Source organism: Puma concolor, chromosome D2 (genome assembly GCF_028749965.1).
Source record: "Puma concolor isolate L17-30 chromosome D2, mPumCon1.1.hap2, whole genome shotgun sequence".
In the NCBI taxonomy this organism is placed as follows: domain Eukaryota; kingdom Metazoa; phylum Chordata; class Mammalia; order Carnivora; family Felidae; genus Puma; species Puma concolor.
The window spans coordinates 35,495,452-35,516,625 of NC_141677.1; the positions used below are offsets into that span (position 1 = coordinate 35,495,452).

Here is a 21,174-nt window from a genome sequence, read left to right on the forward strand (position 1 = left end):
TGTCACCCACTTTGAGAAGCAGTGGGAGTGACTGAGACTTCTTTCTATAAATCCAGAAAACTTAGATTGGACTAAGTGTGATAACTATGAAAAGGAACCTTTTCCGTGACTTATAAGAATCGTCTTTAGATTATGTTAAGAAATGGGTACATATATTGGTTATCAAGTTTTTCTAGAAACTTAACTGAAAAAACATGTGTCAGAAAAATTTCCCGTTCTTAATTTCTTTACTCTTAATGTAAGAAAATGCTTAGAGATATGGCACTGCATCTGTCAAACAATCCTTACAGTTTCTGTGGCCATGATTAGGCTCCTCCAACATTGGGAGTGGCGAGGAACTCTGTTTACATTTCAGGGTCTTCTGTTCTACCCCATGAACCTCAGTACCATTTCTTAGAAGCCACCAAGAAAGGAAGTAAGATTTCTTGTTTGGGTGGAGAATGTGGGTGCTGTCTTACCTCTCCTACTAGACATGAATCTCTTAGAGGGTAGGATTCATATCTTACACCTGTTCCATGCTGGTTCAGTGCTTTGTACATAGTTATAGTAAATACTTACTGAATGAAAGATTAAATGAATGAATGAATGAATGTGTCACTAAAGTAAGGATATTGGCAGATGTACCTTTTGGACATTTTTGGTAATTTTTATTTGTGAACAATGTTTTTAAGGATCTGAAAGCCCGGATGCAGGAGGCGATGACTCAGGAGGTATCAGATGTTTTCAGCGACACCACAACTCCCATCAAGCTGTTGGCGGTGGCGGCCACTGCACCTCCTGATGCTCCCAGTAGGGAAGAAGTGGGTATCTGGAGTCTTCCTTTTCTTCTGTTGGCCAGCCACACACACACACACACACACACACACACACACACACACACACACCCACACGTGCACGCACGCACGTATGCATATTTATATATATTTGGATATTTGTAAAGGTAAAATTTGATTTCAGTGTGCATCAGAGGCAGTGGTTGGGAAATTGTGGGTGAAGGGTGGAAGGGCAGAAGAGGAAAGGCCTTGCTACCTCTTCTTTTAGTTATCAGGTGTGTCAGTAATGTCTTTAGGACATTTCTTGAGTTGTAAGCTGTAGAAGACCTGACTATCAGAGAAGAAAACAAATGGGTTTTGTTTTTATGGTGTAACAAGAAACACGGACATAGGTAGCCCTGGCATTGGTTCAGCAGCTTGACACTGTGACAGCTGGCATTTCTGTGATTTTTTTTTTTGGTCTTTTCCTAATGGTGTGAGATGGCTGTTGTAACCCTATGCATCATGTTCAAGGCAGGAAGAAATGAAGGAAAGGGCACTCCAGTCACAACTGTCCCTTTTATTAGGGCATTTTATTCTCAATGCAAAAGTCAAGGTAGTCCTTTTAAATGATTTGGTGTCGTTCTTCTACTCACCCCCTTCCGATGACTCCCTCCTGTCCCAGAGGGAAGCCAGGATCCTTACAATAACAGTAAGACCAGTGATGTGCTGGTAGACTGACACTCTAGGAAAGAAAGCCTAAAAACCAAAAAGCCCTGATTTGTAATGTTTGTTTGTTTCCATGATGTAAATATTCCCGTTGTGGCTGTTTCGGTGTGGAGTCACTGAAAGCGGTTGGGAAGAAATGGGTGCATTTGCCTCTTATGAGCTGGTGTGAGTGGTTACGGTGACTTCACACCACTGCATCTGGTTCCCCTCTACCTCTCTGACATCATGTTGTACCACTCTTACCCTGCAGGCTGCTCTGTCTACACTGACTTCCTTGTGTTGTGTTCCCAGCATGCCATGTTTATATTTTCCATGTTTGAACCTTGGGGCCGTTGCACTTGTTCTCTCTGTTCCTCCCATAGATAATTACGTGTATTATTTACTCTCTTCCTTGAGCTTCTACTGAAATACCACTTTTGGGTCACTGCCCAAGATAGCATCCCTACCCCGCCCCCAGCGATTTCCTAATCTCCATATCCTATTTTTCTCCTCAGCATTTATCAACATTTGACATGTTTGCCTCATTTTTTGTTTGTCTGTCTCCCTCACATTAGCATGAAAGGCCATGTAGGCAAGGAATTTGTTTTGTCATGCTTTATTCCCAGTTCTTAAAACAATGCCTGGCACATTGTTGGTGAATGAATGAAAGTAAAGTTTTTCCCAGAAATCCTCCAGGTGACTTGCTTATGTTTCATTGACTCCATCATATGGCTGCTCCAGCTGTAGAGGCATCTAGGAAAGCAAATATTGGCAGCAAAGAATAAGGGGTTATTGGGTCAGGCACCCCAGACCAGGTAGCATTGGTGGGTTGGAGGTGTGTGTTATTCTTACTTGCTGATGACCCCGATTTTCTCTCTCTGGCCTGGGCTTAGTTCAGCTCACGGTCCCCTTAGGCTAAGATGATTTGCTGTTTTTCAGTCCAAACTTCTCTGAGTTTTGACGAGTAGATCAAGTCTCTCCTGGTTATCCCCAATTTGATGCTTCGTTGGGACATCAGCATGTGTTGTCCTTTTCCTATTCTCTCTCTCTTGGAAATTTGGGAGTTGCCATTGACTCTTCTCATACCAATAAATAACTTAAGGCAAACTAATTTGATCTCACAAATATTTCTTGAATCCTTTACATTTTCCATTCACACATTGCTGCAGCTCTAGCTCTGATCCTTGTCCCCTGCTGCCTAAATGACTGCACAGCTGTGACTCGTCTTCTTTGAACCTGTCACCAGGCCACCAATAAAATAAAAACAGAGATTTGACCTTCTTTTCCTACCCCTTCAGTGAGTCTTTCCTTTCACATAGGATAAAGTAGCACTGGGATCTACTTCTAATACTCTCTCTAAACCTGTTTCCCACAAACCTCTGCCTCTCAGTTCATGCCCCAGCAGTACTTAATTGCTTATGGTTTCCGGCATACTCTGCCCGTTGTCCCTTCTATGTCTTTGTTCTTTTTGTCTCTGCCTAATTATCTTCCCCTTTTTCTTTTTTGGCTAATTCCTATATATCATTTATCCTTTAATCTTTTACTTCCTGGATAAGGTTAAGTGCCTTTCCTTTTGCTTGCATGGTATCTGCTTAGTTTTATGATTGTACATAGCACACTCTATATAAGTATCTGCTTATGGGCCCTTCTTACATCTGAAGGATTTGAGCTTCTGAGATGCAGAAATTGTGTCTTAATCATTTTTGTATCTTTAGCACCTACTCCAGGGTCTGGCACATAGTAGGTGCTTAGTAAATTTTGATTGAGTGATACGAAAAGCAGGCTAAGTGGCCAGTTAAGTCAGAGGGAGCAGCAGACAAGGCTGGAATTGAAATGACTGACTAGGGTAAGCAAAAGCCCTGTAGATCCAGATTATGGGAGACCAGCCAAGATAAGAAAAGGACTGAGGCCAGGAGAAGGGGGGACTAGGAAATCAGAGATTTAGACGAAGATTCTGAGCATTAAATGGCAAGAACCAGGTGGCTGAACCCACAAGAGGCCATTATGGGGAAGAGACTTGTGTGGGTCAAGACAGCACCCTGGCAAGGAGACTGGAGTCTGCTGTTGAACCAGGAGGGCTTGAGGGCTTTACAGGTGGTCTGCCCTGGTCCCTGCGTATGGGCAAGTAGACCCTCAGGAGGAGGCAAAGGAGAGGATGGATTCTGTCAGGCAGTTTCTGATATGCTCTGTGTGGAGTGTAAACCTGACCCAGCACTGCTTGGTATGCCTTGCTTCTTCTCAAAGCATTGTTATCTAAGCAAGTGACAGAAGAGCTTTTGTTATTTTATCTAAGTTAAATAGTCTACTTCATTGTATGCAATTTTGCATAATATCCATGTCAACAGAAAAGCTAACTTTTTTCAAATTTGAGAGCTGAATGGACAATTCAGTAGATAGGTTTTTTATTTGGGATAATAAAAATCAACCTTCCCTGCCCTAGTGTTAGGCCCCATTGTGAGCACCAGCTATCATTTTTCTCATGGAGGTCAGGGGCAGAGTTTTTACAACATTAATGGTAATGGATATGTGAGCGATTCTGCCTTGAGGAGGCTGGAGTTCGGGTTAGGACTGTGGATATTCTTGGCTCTTAATGCACCCAGCCACCTGCACTGGAGCCTTGAGTGGGTTTGTCTCTCTTCTTCAAACTCCAGGATAAGACTTTTGGGAACAGGGATTTTTGGTCTTCACCTTCTGTGAAGTCCTTGTTGTAGACTTCACAGTGCTGTGTGTTCTGTCTGCACTTGGTAAGCATTGGTTGAGCTGAAATTCAAGGGTGTGTGGGTGTGCGGGTATGCGCATGCACGCACATGATGCCTGTGGCCAAACCTCTGAGGAGATAGAGCAAGGCCAAGACCTGGCGATTGATTGTTGTCTTATTAACTAGGGTTTGATGTCATCTGTGAAGTCTTTGCTTGAGTGGTTGCTGCCTCTGCTTAAAGTGAGAATTTTTCTTAGGCTTCCTGACCCATTTGATTGAAATAAAGTTTCCTAATGTTTTTGTTTTTTTCTCAAGGTATTTGATGAGAGGGCGGCAAACTTTGAGCACCATTCGGGAAGGCTTGGTGCCACGGCGGAGAAGGCGGCTGCTGTTGGAACTGCTAATAAATCCACAGTGGAAGGCATTCAGGCATCAGTAAAGACAGCTCGAGAACTCACACCCCAGGTTAAATTATGCTTGCTTTTTATTGTTTCAATATTCGCCCTACAGTGTTCAGTAAAGGTCAATTACAGAACAGTTTCTATACATTTTTGAACACTTACTGTAAATTGTCGTGAAAGAAACACACTCATAGTCTCAAAATCATTTTTATATTGTTGTAGTTTTCTGTAATGATCATAGATTACTTCTGAAAGTAGAAAACTAGTAAAGTGACCCCTCACCCACACTCATAATTAGGGAAATATTTGGATAATCTTCAGAGGTTAGTCTTTGAATTTTAGAGCTTTTGCCTTTCCCTGCATCTCTTTGAGGATATTTTTTAAAAATTCGGTTGTGTTCATAACTTGTTTTCTTTTTCTACTTCATTATATAGCCAAGTTATAGCCAGTATGCTGTGAATAATCTAGTAATCAAATTATAGGAAACTCATCTTTTTAAAATTGATTTATTCAGCAGATATTTATTGTGTACCTGTAGTATATTAGGAACCGTGCTAGGCTTTACATGTCTGTGATACTGGCTTTGGTGGGAACATGCAGGGAGAGATTTAAAAAAGAAAAGCACACCTTTATATTGTTTATCTTTTGCCCACATGGCATGTTAACAAGTTAGATTCTCTTGAAAAATCATACATGTCCAACTTCTAAAAAACACTTCCATAAAATATGAACATGAGTAACTTTCTTTAAAAACTTCCATAAAACATGGAACATAAAACAGGATTTCTGCATAAAAGTGAGATTCCTAAAAAAGAGAAACAGAAAACTAAAGATACCAATGATGGAAAGAGTAAGGATTTTGGAGACAGATCTGGACTTGAATCCTCTGTGACCTTGAGTTTCCTCATCTGTAAAATGGGGAGAATTCCTTCCTAGTGTATCATTTGGAGGATTAAAAGGATATGTGTACAGCCTGTAACTAACCAAATACTCAGGAAATGTTAGTTCCTTCCCCAACTGCTATACCTGATTAGCTGGGAGCTCTTGAGCAAGTCATTTACATTTTGCATCTGTAAAGTGGAGAAATTACCTGACCTGTCTCATAGGGTTGTTGTGAGGATTCAGTAAGTTAATAGATGTGAAAGTACTTCATTAACTGTATATAGTTACTTTTTTTTTAAAAAAAAAAAAAATTTTTTTAACGTTTTTTTTAAATTTATTTTTGAGACAGAGAGAGACAGAGCATGAACGGGGGAGGGTCAGAGAGAGGGAGACACAGAATCTGAAACAGGCTCCAGGCTCTCTGAGCTGTCAGCACAGAGCCCGATGCGGGGCTCGAACTCACGGACCACGAGATCATGACCTGAACCGAAGTCGGCCACTTAACTGACTGAGCCACCCAGGAGCCCCTATAGTTACTTTTTTAAAAATAAATATTCATAATCAGTTTTAAGTAATTTTTAGTATCTTTCTTGGTGATGATTTTTAAGGTGGAAGAGTCTTCCCAAGGGCTTAAACATAGGTCAGTTTAGTGTATGTTTGGAAGTACCAAGTGAATGCCGTTTACTTTGTCATTTTATTACCTTCCCCACATCAGGCTGTGACTGTAAAATCTTCTGCAGGGGCCCATTTGGGTGAGATGTTTATGAGACCAAATCTAATATGTTCAGCCTGAGAAGAGACTTACCCATTTTTGGCTTTCTAGCGCCATCTGTAGGTAGAGAGGGGAAAGCTTTGCTGAAAGTTTGTATTTCAGCGGGAGGGTGCCCTGAGGTTTAAAGGTTGTTTTGTCATTGACAGGTCGTCTCAGCTGCTCGCATCTTACTTAGAAATCCTGGAAATCAAGCTGCTTATGAACATTTTGAGACCATGAAGAACCAGTGGATTGATAATGTAGAAAAAATGACAGGTAGAGCTGTGTGCAGAGTTCTTACTGTCTAATCCTTGAGGAATGAGTTCTGAGAAACTCGAGTAGGACTGGTTATATGACTTAGCTGTAATTGGATGAAGGGACGGTCATGTGCCCGACAGTGTACTTGGCCCTGATTAAGGCTGCTGAGCAGTGGCGGCTTCTCATTCAAGCCTTGCAATTTTGTTTGAAGAGAGGCTCTTTGAGTCTCTTTTATTTTAATGCTGCCCTCCCTGTGTGATGTTTATTGTTACAGCTCCTATCTTCTCTTTGAATAGTGCCTTTGCTCAGTCTGAACCAGAGTTTGGTTTCAGAGGCTGGGAGGCAGTGTTTGTGGATACAGTAAGTGTCCCTGTCATTTTCAGTGGGTTCACATTTCAAGGAACCACAATAGCTACCATTTAATTCAACTTGTCTCAGAGTTTCCTCCAACTTATCAAGTACGTAGTTTTAAAAAAAGGAGAAACCAACCGCCAACAAACCTGTGTCTGTGCAATTGAAGTGGCACCTCTGAATCTTCATTCTCTGTGGAGGGAGGGATGGGAGAGGAGGGAAGAAATGAGGAAGGCAGGCTCTTCGGCTTCCCTGCAGAACTTGCTGAGACAGGGTCCGTAGCAGCCAGAGATGAAAGTGGAGCTCCTGAGGTATTGTAAGAGAGGCAACGGAAACAAGAAACAGGTGGTTAGGGTTATTAGACTCCTCTGAGTGGCTCATCTTGGGCACTACAAGCTGCCAACAAGCAACAGATGGCTGGGGAGTGAGGCAGAAAGGGAGAAAATGTTACTAACACAACGTGGAGATGCGGTAAAGGCTTGAGACGCAATCCTTGTTTCCTCCTGTTGTCGTTGCAATTCTGGTTGTCTGTTGTAGCCACAGGAAGGCCAGTGACCACGGTGGTACGAATGCTATGACTCTATATGGCCCTCCTGGTCTCCATCTTCACTTTTTTTTTTTGAACTAAGGTATTCACCTGGAAGTTTCTGATTGTAGAGGAAGGGCTTAGAGCTGAAGGAGAGAATTCTGGGTGTTAGACTTTCACGTGAGAAACTTGAGTGGACAACAGGGTTTTTGAGTCTCTCTTCTTCTAAAATAGAAACTAAATTACATTCCTTTTCTCCTGACAGGGCTGGTGGACGAAGCTATTGATACCAAATCTCTGTTGGATGCTTCTGAAGAAGCAATTAAAAAAGACCTGGACAAGTGTAAAGTGGCCATGGCCAATATTCAGCCACAGATGTTGGTCGCTGGGGCAACCAGCATTGCTCGCCGGGCCAACCGTATCCTGCTGGTGGCTAAGAGGGAGGTGGAGAACTCTGAGGATCCCAAGTTCCGTGAGGCTGTGAAAGCCGCCTCTGATGAATTGAGCAAAACCATCTCTCCAATGGTGATGGATGCAAAGGCTGTGGCCGGAAACATTTCTGACCCTGGTAAGCAATTCATGGTGTGGTTCACCTCACTTGAGAGGTTAACTCAGGAAGCCGACAGAGTGGTAAGACGATATGCACCCACCCGCAACCACCGCATACAATATCTGGGAGCCGAAACTGCAGATACTTAGTTTGAGAGTGCTAGATTAATCTTTTCATGTCCAAAAAAAAATATTGCACAGACTAATTTCTGCAATATTGCAGGTTTGTTGCAAGTTAGTTTCTCTGGACCAACTTTTCTGTGCTTGTCTGATTAGATACCTCCTGGTCCTGTTTACTTGTTATTTTGGAAATTGCCCAAAAGATGCATGATAACCAATGTATAACTTCTTTTCTGCTTTTCTTAAAATGCTTTTACTCTGTTAAACATTTTCTGTTTCTGTCAAATTGGGAGGGCTTAAGTTGACATGTAGATCTCCTAGGTGAGTGTCCTCATCCTCTACCAAAGAGTCTGGACTTTCTTTAGCTGAACTTTGAGCACGTTTTCAGTATTACTGAAGATGTTACCACTCCTTTGGTTAGAAACATCTGAATTCCTTCCTGTTCTGAGCATCCAGTGTGTCTAGCCTCGTCTGTGAGTAGAATGCAGTCAGTGTAAGGGAGTGGGTAGGAAGGGCTGCCCTATTCATCCCTAGCCTAGGCAGGATCTTTCTGGTGTCTTGAACCCACCATCACTAAGGACATGCTCAGGTTCCTAATTGGAGTTTCTAGTAGTTTGAGGAGAATTCTTGAATTCCCGGTGACTGGACACTGTTAGCAGCTCAACAGAGAGGGTTAATACACTTAATGCCAAGGTGAGCAAAGGAGTAGTGAGAAAGATGAGACGGACTCCAGGGAATGTATGCCCAATCTGAAACTGACATCTCCCCTGTTCAGAGTTAGGCAGGCGTATCTCTTGACTGGTTCATCATAAAAGAGGTGATGAGCACCACCTGAGCCCAAAGTGATCACGCCCAGGAGTGTCTTGAGTACTTGTTAATTGTACAGGCAAGAAGGCACCCTGCACCACTGGGAATAGCTGGCTGTGACCCTTCTGACTCTTTGTATGCCTCGCGGCTTCTGCCCTGCCCTTACCTCCTTTCCCCTTCAATCACTGCCTGTGATGCTTCCTGGCAGCTTCACATCCAGCTTTTGTTAATAGAAACCAGTTCTTCTGCTGGACAGACAGTGCTCCAGGGCGCTGACCTGCCCAGCTGAAAGTGAGGGTTCTTATGTTTAGGCCTGCAAAAGAGCTTCCTGGACTCAGGATATCGGATCCTGGGAGCTGTGGCCAAGGTCAGAGAAGCCTTCCAACCTCAGGAGCCTGACTTCCCGCCTCCTCCGCCAGACCTTGAACAGCTCCGTGTAAGTAAATTCAGAGTGATGGGGAGAATTGAGCAGAGGGTGTTGGGACTCTAACAAGGGGGAGGTTGGCTGTGTTCTGGCGCCTCAGTTACCAGGGGTCTTTGTTTAACTTCTGCTTAAAGCCTAGTTGGATGTACAAGTTGACTTTCATCTTTCATTCTGAAATTAGTGGAGTCCTAACCCCATGGTTCTGCATGGGGTGTGCTGGATAGGTGGGGGTCCGTGGGGTTGGCCTGCTGTGTTGGGAACTGATTGGAGCAGAGGAACTGGCTTTGGTAAGTGTGCATGTGATGAGTGATGAGGTAGTAGTAAGTTAATGAAGAGTGGGAAAATAATCTTGCGGTGAGATTTTTTTGTGTTCCCAGTGGACAATGGCAAACTGAAGTGGGTACACTCTTGTGTGCATTCTTTGTTCCTTTACTTGACTTTTTTTTTTAGTAACAAAGTAATACAGTCTCTTTGTTTTCAAGTTTATTTTTCCCCCAACTATCATGTAAACTCTTTTGACGCACCCCAAAGTACCATAAATTTATTCTTCCATAAATCAGTGGTTTAGAAGGAGGCTTAGCTGGGCAATATCTTATAGATACAAATCCTAGAATAGGAAATAGTAATTATTCTAACCAAGTATTAGAAATAGCTGGACTTTGGGAATAGTTTATCAAGGCAATACTTTGATTTACTCTCCTTGACTTACTTTGCCATGTTTAATGTCGATAAAAGATGTAAATTTCTAAGTTGTTTGAGGATACAACTGGGTCATTTTGCCCAAACTAAGACACAGTGCTTCCCTAGCCTCCAATGCTTCAGCCTCATTTGATTCTTTATAGCTGGACTGTTGGTGGGTTGTTAGGGCCAGGGTGGGTGGGGGCTATTTTGCCAAATGGCTTTTTATGGGATCATCAGATTTTTGACACACAGAATCAAGATCTTCGAGGCTTGTCTAGCTACCCCTTATTGACAGAGGAGGAACCTGAGGCCCAGGGGAGAAATTACTTGCCTGTGCAGCTTCCCTTCAACACAGGGCCACAAATTAGATCTTTGGGAATCCTTGGTCCAGTAGTGCGTGCGTGCCTCCCTGGAATATGTCCAAAACTGTAGCTGCTGGCTTTTTGTGGAGAACAAGGAAGAAAATATGCATCTGTTGAGATTGAAGCAGGTGGTCCTTGCGCTCAGTGTGGGTGGTCTTATATGGAATGAATGTGGGTGGCTTTTCTGGGGATGCTTTTTAGAGGAAAGGAAAGAATTCTAGAGGGGAGTAATTCCTAGGGTTTTACTTACAACCCAGTAATTCTTTCTTAGCTGACAGATGAGCTTGCTCCTCCCAAACCACCGCTGCCTGAGGGTGAGGTCCCTCCACCCAGGCCCCCACCACCAGAGGAGAAGGATGAAGAGTTCCCTGAGCAGAAAGCCGGGGAGGTGATTAACCAGCCAATGATGATGGCTGCCAGGCAGCTCCATGATGAAGCTCGCAAGTGGTCCAGCAAGGTAAGTAATGAAGCTTTTCTTGTGGAAAAAGGATGAAGAACTGTACACACAGCCCAGGAAGAAGAGTCTGTTTGGAAAGTTACCCTCTGTCTGCTTTGGTTCCTGTTGTTGTCAATAGCATGTTCCTCTTCTTACTTGTGGTTTAGTAAGATGCTTCTGGCGCCTGATGGCTTCTCCTTCTATTGTCATCTAGGCAGCCTGTGATTTAAGAGGAGGGTTCCTGTCCTCTGTCCATGTAAGGGTCAGCTGCTGTGACCCTGGACATTTGGGGTCTTTGACAAACTGCTTCTCTTTCTTAAGATTGCTGAATGTTTTTAGATGCTTTCTTGCTAATTACCAGCACTCCAAACATGAAATAGTCTTCTGTGGGCTCTGCTAGAGCTAGGTGAAGTGTTTGCATTTTCCTTCTGTTTTTCATAAAGGCAGTTAGATTGGTGTCTTAAAAGCCATGTGCTTTGTCCTTTCCTTAGAGTCATCTTACCCCTTGGTTCAAGACAGCTCCAGGCTAACTCCACCTCGACAAATCTGAAAGTGTAACTATTAGTGTGGTTGGTGAAAATTTAGATGCTGGCAGCAGTCATGCCCTGGGAATAACTTTTGCCTATTTTCCCCTAAACGATGGAAAGTGAGTGGAAGCTTTTCTAGATATGAGCTAAATGTTATTGCTAACCTTGCAATGAAATATAGTTCTAAACTGTTCGTGATATGACCCTTTCTTCTAGATCTTTATTCCCACCATTTATTTGCCTTTTTACACCCTCAGCTGTCTCAAGCTCTTGTATTAAATGTAGTTCCCCAGGGACCTTCTGCACGCAGCTGATCTTGGGTTTTTCCAGCCTGGGAAATTGACCTTGGGTTTTTAATTCTGTATTTTTCTGTGCTGTTAGCTGTGAGCCTAGGTTCTAAGAAGGAATGAATAGTGTGACCTTGCTGGTGTTGGGCCTGACCATGGAATTATTTATAATTGTATCTTTCTAACTAGGGCATGCACACCTCCAGGACCTTAGCAGAGTCCCACTGCATGTGGAGAGTGGGATGGAGGTGACGATGAAGGTTGGTTTTACTTAAAGATTTTAAAGGAAATTTAAGCTTTATTACAGTAAACCCAGATATACTGTGCAGCAGGACACAAAACATACATGAATTATAAACAAACAAGGGGCAGAGAGCATCAGCCTACATATTTTTCCAACTCTGCCATTTGTGGCCAGAAGTCTTTAGGTCTGACTATCCCTGGAGATTTGGAACATTAGGAGATTGCCAACTTTGAGCTGTGTGAAGTCAGGAGCTATTTGAACCGTGTGTATCTGGGGGATGGGTGTGTTATGTGTTTGTGTGTCTGTCAGTCTGTTTTTGTACATTTCGAGACTCTGAACCCTAGTAGCAGTGAGCTGGCTTCTCTTCTAAGGAATGGGGATGAGTCTTACTTGAGACAGAGTTTAGGGAAAGAGTTTAGAATGTACCTGAACCCCTTGTTTTCCCTGAATTCTCCAACTCTATCATCAACGTTTGGAGACACGTTTCCTGTACAGGGTAAGAATTTTAGGAGTGATAGCAACCTCAGTTAAACTTCCATGTAAACTCTTACTTCCTCTTGATTAGCGATTTTTTTTTTTTTTTAAGTATGCCCCATGACCAGTGTGGAGTCCAATGGAGCTTGAACTCATGACCCTGAGATCAAGACCTAAGCTGAGGTCAAGAGTCAGACACTTAACTGACTGAGCCACTCAGGTGCCCCACTGATGTTTGATATAAAAAAACCCGTGTTCAGGAGCACCTGGCTGGCTCAGTTGGTAGAGCATGTGACTCTGTATCTTGGGGTTGTGATTTCGAGCCCCACAAAATTCTTAAAAACAAAACAAAACAAAAAAAACCTGTGTTCACCATTCTTCATATACATGGTTTGGCTTCCTTGAGGCAGTTCCTTTTATTTTCTTTCCCCTCAACCTATTTCAGCATCTGATCACACTACTTCTTGCCCTGGCCTTTCAGAATCCCCATCCCTGTTATTAAATTTATTCTTTCCCCTCATGGGTCCTGTTCTCTCGTGGGCCCACATTTGGGCTTCTCTGAACCCAGCCTTGGTCAGTTGCCACGTTCATGTGTTATCTGTGAAGTATGTAAATTAAGTTTGGGATGAGAACCCTAGTTTGCAACAGGAGAGATTTAGTTTGTACCCAAGGAACAGCTTTCTGAGTCAGTACTAGCAAGGGATGCAATATGAGATTGTAGAAGTGTTGGCCCTGAAGATCTTGAAGGGGAGATATATATATATATATATATATATATATATATATATATATATATATATATAGAGAGAGAGAGAGAGAGAGAGAGAGAGAGAGAGAGAGAGAGGTGGTCTGAAGTGTGGGTTTTCCCTAAGATGGGAAGCTGGATGGGGCATCTTCTGGAGACTTCTTTCAGCTGGGTGGTTGTGGGGTATTTGATAAGTCCTCTTCAATCACCATTGTGTTTGTTTTTTTTGCCTCTTTCTTGGTTTCCTTATCAGTTGCCTCTGATGTATCATTTTAAACTCTGGGACTTTTTAATTCCTGAAGGAAATAATGATCTGTGTCTGGTTACTGCAGAGCTGACCCAACTCACTTCCTGTGCCCAGGAAGATATAGAATAGTGTCCTTATGAGCCAGCAGGGAGTACTCACTTTCTTCTGTTCAAAGCAAGTTGTGTGGCTGAATTTACTTTTTCCCTCTGGATTCCTTTTAAAGGTAATCAGCTACTATTGTTTGGTTGTTTGGCTCCTCAAAACTATTCTGAGAATTACTCTTGGCAGGTTTACCTTTGGTGGTGAGTGTATGTAAAAGGAATTGCACTTGCTTCCTTGGTATGACTTTTTCTCTGGAAACTCTTCACCACTGGAGTGAGGCTCTTTCTTTTACTATGAACAGGGCAGCTGGGATTGGTGCTGGAGGCTGAGAATTCCCTTTCTGTGAGTTTGGTTCATCTGGCTTCTGGAGAGTCTGCCGTTTTCTTTCCCATCCTAGGCAAGCTTTGGTTACTAAACCAGCTGATGCTCAGCTTCCCCAGTCCTACTGCTCTTACTAACACTGTCCCTGTTTCTCATCCTTCCTGCCATCGACAAAGCGGGGTAACCCAGCCGCTGAGGTGGGTATAGGTGTTGTAGCTGAGGCAGATGCGGCTGATGCTGTTGGGTTCCCTGTCCCCCCTGACATGGAAGACGATTACGAACCTGAGCTGCTGTTAATGCCATCCAGTCAGCCGGTCAACCAGCCCATTCTGGCCGCGGCTCAGTCATTGCATCGGGAAGCTACCAAGTGGTCTAGTAAGGTACTGATTAGCACCCCCGGTTGGGGCTGCTCCATATGCATCCGGCCATGTGCAGCCTTGACACATTGCATCACTCATGATCTGTGCGAGTCCTGTGAGTCTGAGCAGGGCGGGCATCTGTCTGTCTGCACCTTGTTGTTAGGACTGGCTTCACAAGTTTGATAGGTCTGCTAATGCCAGATTAATTGGATTGCATTTATGTTTGGGGGTAGAGATGGGGTCACTTTTTGAAAGGATTTCTTTTCTTACCTCGGGGCCACAATTGGAACCTTAAAGCCCTTGGGAAGCCGTGGATATGTCTCTCAATGACTTGCAGGTCTGGAACCATTGTAGACCATTAAGAGGTCACCTGGCCTGACCATTGAGCTTTGCCTGCCACCCCCTTCTCTGCTGACCTCTCACTGATGGCTCAGGCAGAGTTGATCAGGGTGGGAAGCAGCTTTATACGGCAGGGTCTCTGGGGCGGACTGCTTGTGGCCCTGCACTTGGCTGCCTGGCAGATGCTGGCTTCAATGGGAACCCACAGGGAAGGGGGCTTTACTGACTGCTTGTCCAGGTATTTCAGTGGGAGGGGCTGGGAGTGGGGAACAGTGGGCGCTTCAAGGCTGTAGGACAGGCAGCCACAGAGCTTTGACCTTGGGACTGAACCAACACTAGTTTGGGGAGTAGGGAAGAGGGTGATTACTCTTTTTTCCTTTTGAAGGTAGCATGTTGCAAGAAGAAAGGGTTTGAAGACTGATGGGTAATAACTAACCCTGGCACTACACTGTCTTCTAATCAAGGTCATAAAATCCTGGAATGATACCAGGTCTACACTGGAAGAGATGGGCCCAGACAGCCTTGTCTAACATGCCCCTATTCTCCTGACTACTTCCCATACCTGCATTCTCTCTGGCCTCAATTACTGCCTGAGATATTCCACGCCTCCCCCCATAGTGATCGGCCACGTCGTGATGCCTGTGGGGGTGTCTCACACGGTGCCCTGCAGTGGCATGGTTTGTGTATGCTTCACTGCCTTGTGTAGAAATTGAAAAGCATGAGGGGAAAAATGAGTAGGGCCTGACCTTTTAGGTAGTTTTGAACATTGCAGTTGTTATTTTTGGTTTTTATCAGTCAAAAGAGAAACCTTTTGAAGGCATAAATTACTTGTACATTTCTTTATTGTGACCCATGGGGTTTTAATGAACCCAGATGCCAAATCTCAGATAAACTGCTATTTGTTGGAGTGGTGGTTCCATTTATAGCTTTGACTCATGATTTTTATTTTTCTGGTGCCTCCGCGGCATCCTCTTAGCTGAAGGTTTCTTTAATTGAAGCCACTTAGCTGAGGGGACAGAAAAATTGATTCTTGGCCTTTTAAAAAGTGATAAATTAAAATACCGTGTTCCTTTAGGCTGACAGGACAAATAAGAGGCAGTAGAGGGAGGGCAGGAGCAGTCTAGGTGAGAAAATACATCTTGTCTCACCAATGCTGATAACAGTTACTTGGTTTAAATTCCAGTTCAGCAGCAATGGTCCTTGGCTGCTATTTGTAACAAGGGTTAGGATGAAGAGGAGGATTTCAGCATCTGGAAAGGCTCCTCTGTATTTTTCCCCTCAGGCCAGCTTACTGCTTTCCCCCTATAGAAAGGAAAATGCCTGTTTAACCAACTTCTTGACCTCATCCTCATTTTTATTGCCATGATTAACTTGGAGATGCTGAAGTGCTGTGTTCAGTGCTATGCCAGGGGTGCACATGTTGCCCTTCCAGACTAATATTTTACCTGGTCTTCCTTTTTTTCAGTTGGATAATCTCTTTCCCTCTCTGTCTCTCTCATTCAGTCCTGGGAGGAGTGCCTTGGATCACTCTTCTCTCTGTTCTCCTGTGCCATCCATGTCACTCAAAAGTAGTCCTTTTATCTTCTTCCCACCCTTCCAGAGGGCCACTGGAGCAGCAGGCTCCCTCCTTTCTTCTCTGTGCTTCTCCTTCCTTCCCTAACTTGGCCAGAGTTGGGGCTGAGCTCACATTATGTCTTTGCTTCTCTCTAGGGCAATGACATCATTGCAGCAGCCAAGCGCATGGCCCTGCTGATGGCTGAGATGTCTCGGCTGGTAAGAGGGGGCAGTGGTACCAAGCGGGCACTGATTCAGTGTGCCAAGGACATTGCCAAGGCCTCAGATGAGGTAACGAGGTTGGCCAAGGAGGTTGCCAAGCAGTGCACAGATAAGCGGATCAGAACCAACCTCTTGCAGGTATTCAAGAAAAGTGTGCGTGTGTGTCGGAGTGGGGAGGATGGGAGGGAGAAAGCAAGAGAGAGAAAACTGGATGAGCAAGGAGGAGGAGGAGCTTTTGGAGTGGAAAGAAATGGCAGAAAGGGAAATACATATATGTACATTTGGGAAAGGCAGAGTCAGGAAAATTTATTCCCTGATCAAATGAAAAAATGTTAATGCTTCCTTTCTGAACAAAGGGACTATATTGGTCCTAGGGAGAAAGCAAGTGGAATCCTGCTGGTAATTTATTGAATGCCTTCTGTATTCCAGCCCCTAGGAATACAGAGGTGGACAAGTCTTGCCCTCAAGGAACTTGTGGGTAAGAAAAACATTAGAAACATACTAAATTTTCTTTATAGGTATGTGAGCGAATCCCAACCATAAGCACCCAGCTCAAGATCCTGTCCACCGTGAAGGCTACCATGCTGGGTCGGACCAACATCAGTGATGAAGAATCTGAGCAGGTATGTGTCTGCTGCTTCTGGTGTCGTGCCAGCAGCTTCTTTGCCAATTATAGCAACTTAATTCAGCTTTGGGTAAGTTTTACCCATGATTTGAGTATTCAGTATGTGGAATGGAGTCTCTCTGAAGGGCATCTGGTTGGAGAGATGCATCAAAAACTTCGAAGGGGAAGTAAAAGTTTTATGCAACTTTGGTCACTTTACAGATGGGAAGTTGAGGCCTAGGGTTAAGCATTGGTAGCAGTTGGGACTCTGCTCAGTTCTTTTTCTCCATGGAATAGGTTTGGCTATCTTGAGGCCTCTAGTCTGTTCACTCCTGCCCATTGTGACCTTTTTGACTGGAGAGAATTTCTCCTTCCTAGCTCACTGGGTGATAAGTACCCTGGGGAGGTTGAATAATGTAGGCTTTTCAGGGGCGTGTGATGAGGCTGAAATGACAGCTCAAAGGAGGTGCTTCTCTCGGTTTCTTTGACAGCAATTGAAATAAGGATGATGGGAGGAGGGTTCTCTTAAGCGATGGCAGCCACTTTTTGGAGTTTGTCCTCTTTCACTGCCTCCTGGAAATGTGGCCCATGACTATTCAGAAAGTCTTCATCTGAGCACCTGTTTCTCTCCTTACCTCCTCTCTAGTAGGCCCTGCTGTAAGCCAGACTTCCAGTGTCGTCTTACAGTAGGTAGCATAGCTTTTGTTGAACTGCTCAGACAGGCTCATCGTACATGGGCATGCATGTGGCACTCACTGTATTAGGCACTATGAAGGGGGTTTGAAAAAGTCAGACACAGTCCCTCTCCTTGGGGAACTCCGTCCTTGATCTTTGGGCCAGGATACAGAGAACCTACTCCCCTAGTGCCAGTGGTGCTTTCACTACCATATTTCAATCCAACAGCTCTCACCCTGACCTTCCTTGTGCACCAGAGGAATTGGATCTTCTCCCCTAACTTCCATGTAATCTAGGCAGGGTTTGGGCACTGGGTTGTTTTCTGTCATGTGATCTCATCTGCCCCCAAGAAAAGGAAGTAGAGAAAACAGGGAAGGAAGAATAGGACTCATAGTTTCAGACCATATCATTTAACCAACAAAAACATATTCTGGGAATATCTACTATGTTCCACCTAATATCCCAAATAAAAAAGGTAGAAAGTGACAGGGTGGTAGAATGAAAAAAAAACACAGGACTGCCAGGTCAGAAGTTTTGAGTCCTCATCCTGATTATTGTGTGTTTGGTTGGCAAATCTCTGAGCCTCTCTGGGCCTTGGCCTCTTTGTTGACAGGCATGAAAAGATCAGCTGACCAGGAATTTAAGCCCATAGTTCTGCCTCTCAGAGCCGATGAACCCTCAGAAATTGCATGCACAAATTTTATACACACGAGCATTTTTCGGGGAAGAATCTTTAGACTTCATGAACTCCTCACAGGGTCTGTGGCTCAAAAATAGTTTTGTGGTTTTGTGTGTGTGTGTCTCAAATAACAATTAAGAAATAAATTACTGAGCTAATAGATTGTAAGTTCTCTGAGTTTCTATGGTGGAGTACTAGTGTTATCCCAGTCCTGTAAGTTTGTGTTTAGATTTACTGATTTGGATTTTCATCGATTTATATGACAATGGGTTTGTTCATTTGGTTTTTTCACTCCTTATTAGAATTAAATATTTATGAAATATCTCTTGTGCCAGGCACTGTCCTGAGACATAGCAGCGAACAAAACTGAAAAATATCACGGCCCTTATGGAACTTAAATTTTAAATCAGGTAAAATATCAGATAAAATGAACAACTTAGGTAAAACATACAGTTTATCAGTAATGATGGGTTCTGTGGAGAAAAATGAAGAATTGGAGGATGAAATGCTGTCAGTGGGAAGGTCTTTGTGATTTAAAGTAAAGTGAGCAGGGGAATGCCTTACCAAAGATCAGAGCAAAGATCTGGAGGTGAGGGGTGAGCCATGAGGGAAAAGCATTCCAGGTAGAGGGAACAGCAGGAGCATGAGGCAGGAGCTTGTTTGAAGACCAGGAAAAGAGTATGTGCTAGAATCTATCTGCTGGTATAGTACACAATCAGTGATGGCCTTTTTTGGGTTGTTTTTGGTGATTCCCCTACACCACCAGTGATATGACAAGTGGGGGGATGCCAGCTGCAGGCGGGGTAAACTGCAGTCCACTCCTAGCTTAAGCCAGTCTTGGAGGTTGGACTGCGTCAGGGACTGTGAGTAATGGAGAGTTCTTGCTTTCCTTGCAGGCCACCGAGATGCTGGTTCACAATGCCCAGAACCTCATGCAGTCAGTGAAGGAGACTGTTAGAGAAGCTGAAGCTGCTTCAATCAAAATTCGAACAGATGCTGGATTTACACTGCGCTGGGTTAGAAAGACTCCCTGGTACCAGTAGGCACTTGGTCAAACTTGGCTGGCACAGAAACCCCTACTAAACAGAATGAAATGATTGGAGTACCAGAAGATGATGAAAATTGCTTAGGGGGTTAAAAGCCACATCCTGGCCTGACGTAACAGAAAGGAATGAGGCCTCTTCACTTTAGAAATCATTTATACTCTTGTCATGGACACTTTGAAATACGTCTCCGTATAAAGCCTGTATTCTCAAACACAGTTAATACTTGTGCACACTCTATCCCAATAGGAAGACTGGGTTTATAGCCCATGGACTTCACATAAGCTCAGAATCCAAGACTGAACACTAGCCAGACACCTGCTCTGCCCTCATTCCCTAGGGGACAGTTCCTTCTTTGCTTCATTCTCCTTGTTCCCCTACCCCCTTCTACCTGCTAGGCTCCCAAGACCCAGGGCCCAGACAGCTTAGTTAAGAAGGAAATCACTGTGCCTCCAAAATTTGTTTTGGGCTTTCTATATTGCTCCTGACCCTGGCTGTGTACTATCTGGGTCCTTTTCAGAGTGAGCTTCGCTGCTACAAGGGAAGATGGCCTCTGGGGAGCCCCAGTAGGTGGAGCCTGGATTTACTTCTTGCCCTTCCCCAATTTAATCCTTCTAATTTCCCACAGTACAAAACCAAATTTCACTCTCAGGAGGAAATCACAGAATCACATGATTCTGTCTTTACCTTGCCCCTGAGCAGTGTCTGTGCTAGGGAAAATTCCTGTCCTATATCCGGCCTCGGCCTGTCAAGGTAGCCACCCCACAAACACACTGTGTGTCCTGGTGCTTTCTGCTACTGGAGGGGCAGAGTAGCCGGGGCGTGGCCCTGCCCATCTTCCCAGCAGGGTCACTCCCAGGAGCTTCATGCTTTGTCACTGCCTGCAGAGGTCTGTGCTGAGGCCTTAGCATTCATTCGTATCTCTTGTTCTGAGCTGAAATGCTGCATTTAATTTTTAACCAAATCATGTCTCCTGTCCTGGCTTTTGTATTCTGCCCTCACCCCCTTCCTAAACAAGATTTTAAAGATATGTGTTTGTTCATTGTAATTTTGAAAGAGCCTTTTTATCCTTTTGAAATTGTCCTAAGAATTGGTGCTTGCCTCCCAGGAATGTTTAAGAGAAAGGCAGTCCTGTCTGAAGGGCACTTCCTACCTAAGGGAGATTGGTACTTGCAGACTGGAATTCTGGCACTGTTGGGAATGAATCAATGAGAAATAGTCCTCAGTATGTTCCTACCTCCCGTAACCAAGACCCTGTATCCTCTCCTCCCTCCCAAGTATGAGTGTCCAAGAGAATAATGGGTATAATATTTAATTATCACCATAAATTTCCTATTAGCAAAGTGAGAGAAGAACTTTTCCTTTTTTGCACTTATCACTGCTGTCTAAGCATTGCCCAGCACATGAAATCTTATTTCTTCCCAAAGCCAGAACTGGATGAGTAAAGGAGTAAGAACCCTTGCCTGAATGTCCTTTCTTCTCACCTCCAATATATGTTAAATCTCAACATCGAATGTGTAAAACTTAAGTTGGTACTGTACACTCAGGCTTCCTCTATTTTCTTTTAACTGATGAATATTATTTTTAAGGCCCTCAGCATATTTGTAGTTGCTTACCTGATATAAATGCAATATTAATGCCTTTAAAGTATGAATCTATGCCAAAGATCACCTTTTGTTTTACGAAAGATTACTTAGAGGAAATAAGAAGAATTATGTTTGCTCTCCAAGTTCTTCCAGTGTTTTGAGACACTGGTTTACACTTTATGCCAATGTGCTTTTCTCTTAATATCAGCGCTCAAGACACAGTGAAGCAAGTTAAAAAAAAAAAAAAAATCCCTGAAGACTGATTAGAGACATCACCACTAAAAAACTACATTTATAAGCTAGGATTTGTTATATGCAAATATTTTCTGCCTCTTCTTTTGTTCTGTTTAAAACAATAAAGTGCATTTGTATAAACAATGATTTAAATGATGGATATATTATTTTAGCAAAAACGTTTAGACCAGCTTTCTCCTTTGTTTTGAAAAATAGCCAATGAAAC

The 21,174-nt window shown here is 43.6% G+C and overlaps 1 protein-coding gene across 4 annotated transcripts in view; it reads left to right on the plus strand.

Moving 5' to 3' along the window:
- The window catches only part of VCL (vinculin), a 112,229-nt gene extending 91,137 nt beyond the window's left edge, over positions 1–21,092 (plus strand). For 2 of the 4 annotated variants that reach the window (XM_086680032.1, XM_025918234.2), the window contains exons 13-22: positions 672–800; positions 4,474–4,623; positions 6,360–6,468; positions 7,593–7,895; positions 9,115–9,239; positions 10,542–10,727; positions 13,830–14,033; positions 16,062–16,265; positions 16,646–16,750; positions 18,982–21,092. In XM_086680032.1, the coding sequence (XP_086536158.1) occupies positions 672–800; positions 4,474–4,623; positions 6,360–6,468; positions 7,593–7,895; positions 9,115–9,239; positions 10,542–10,727; positions 13,830–14,033; positions 16,062–16,265; positions 16,646–16,750; positions 18,982–19,128 (1,662 nt within the window). In that variant the 3' untranslated portion in view covers positions 19,129–21,092. The remainder of the gene's footprint in view (positions 1–671; positions 801–4,473; positions 4,624–6,359; positions 6,469–7,592; positions 7,896–9,114; positions 9,240–10,541; positions 10,728–13,829; positions 14,034–16,061; positions 16,266–16,645; positions 16,751–18,981) is intronic. The other 2 variants (XM_086680033.1, XM_025918235.2) reach the window with 1 other exon arrangement.
- Positions 21,093–21,174: the final 82 nt, after the last annotated feature.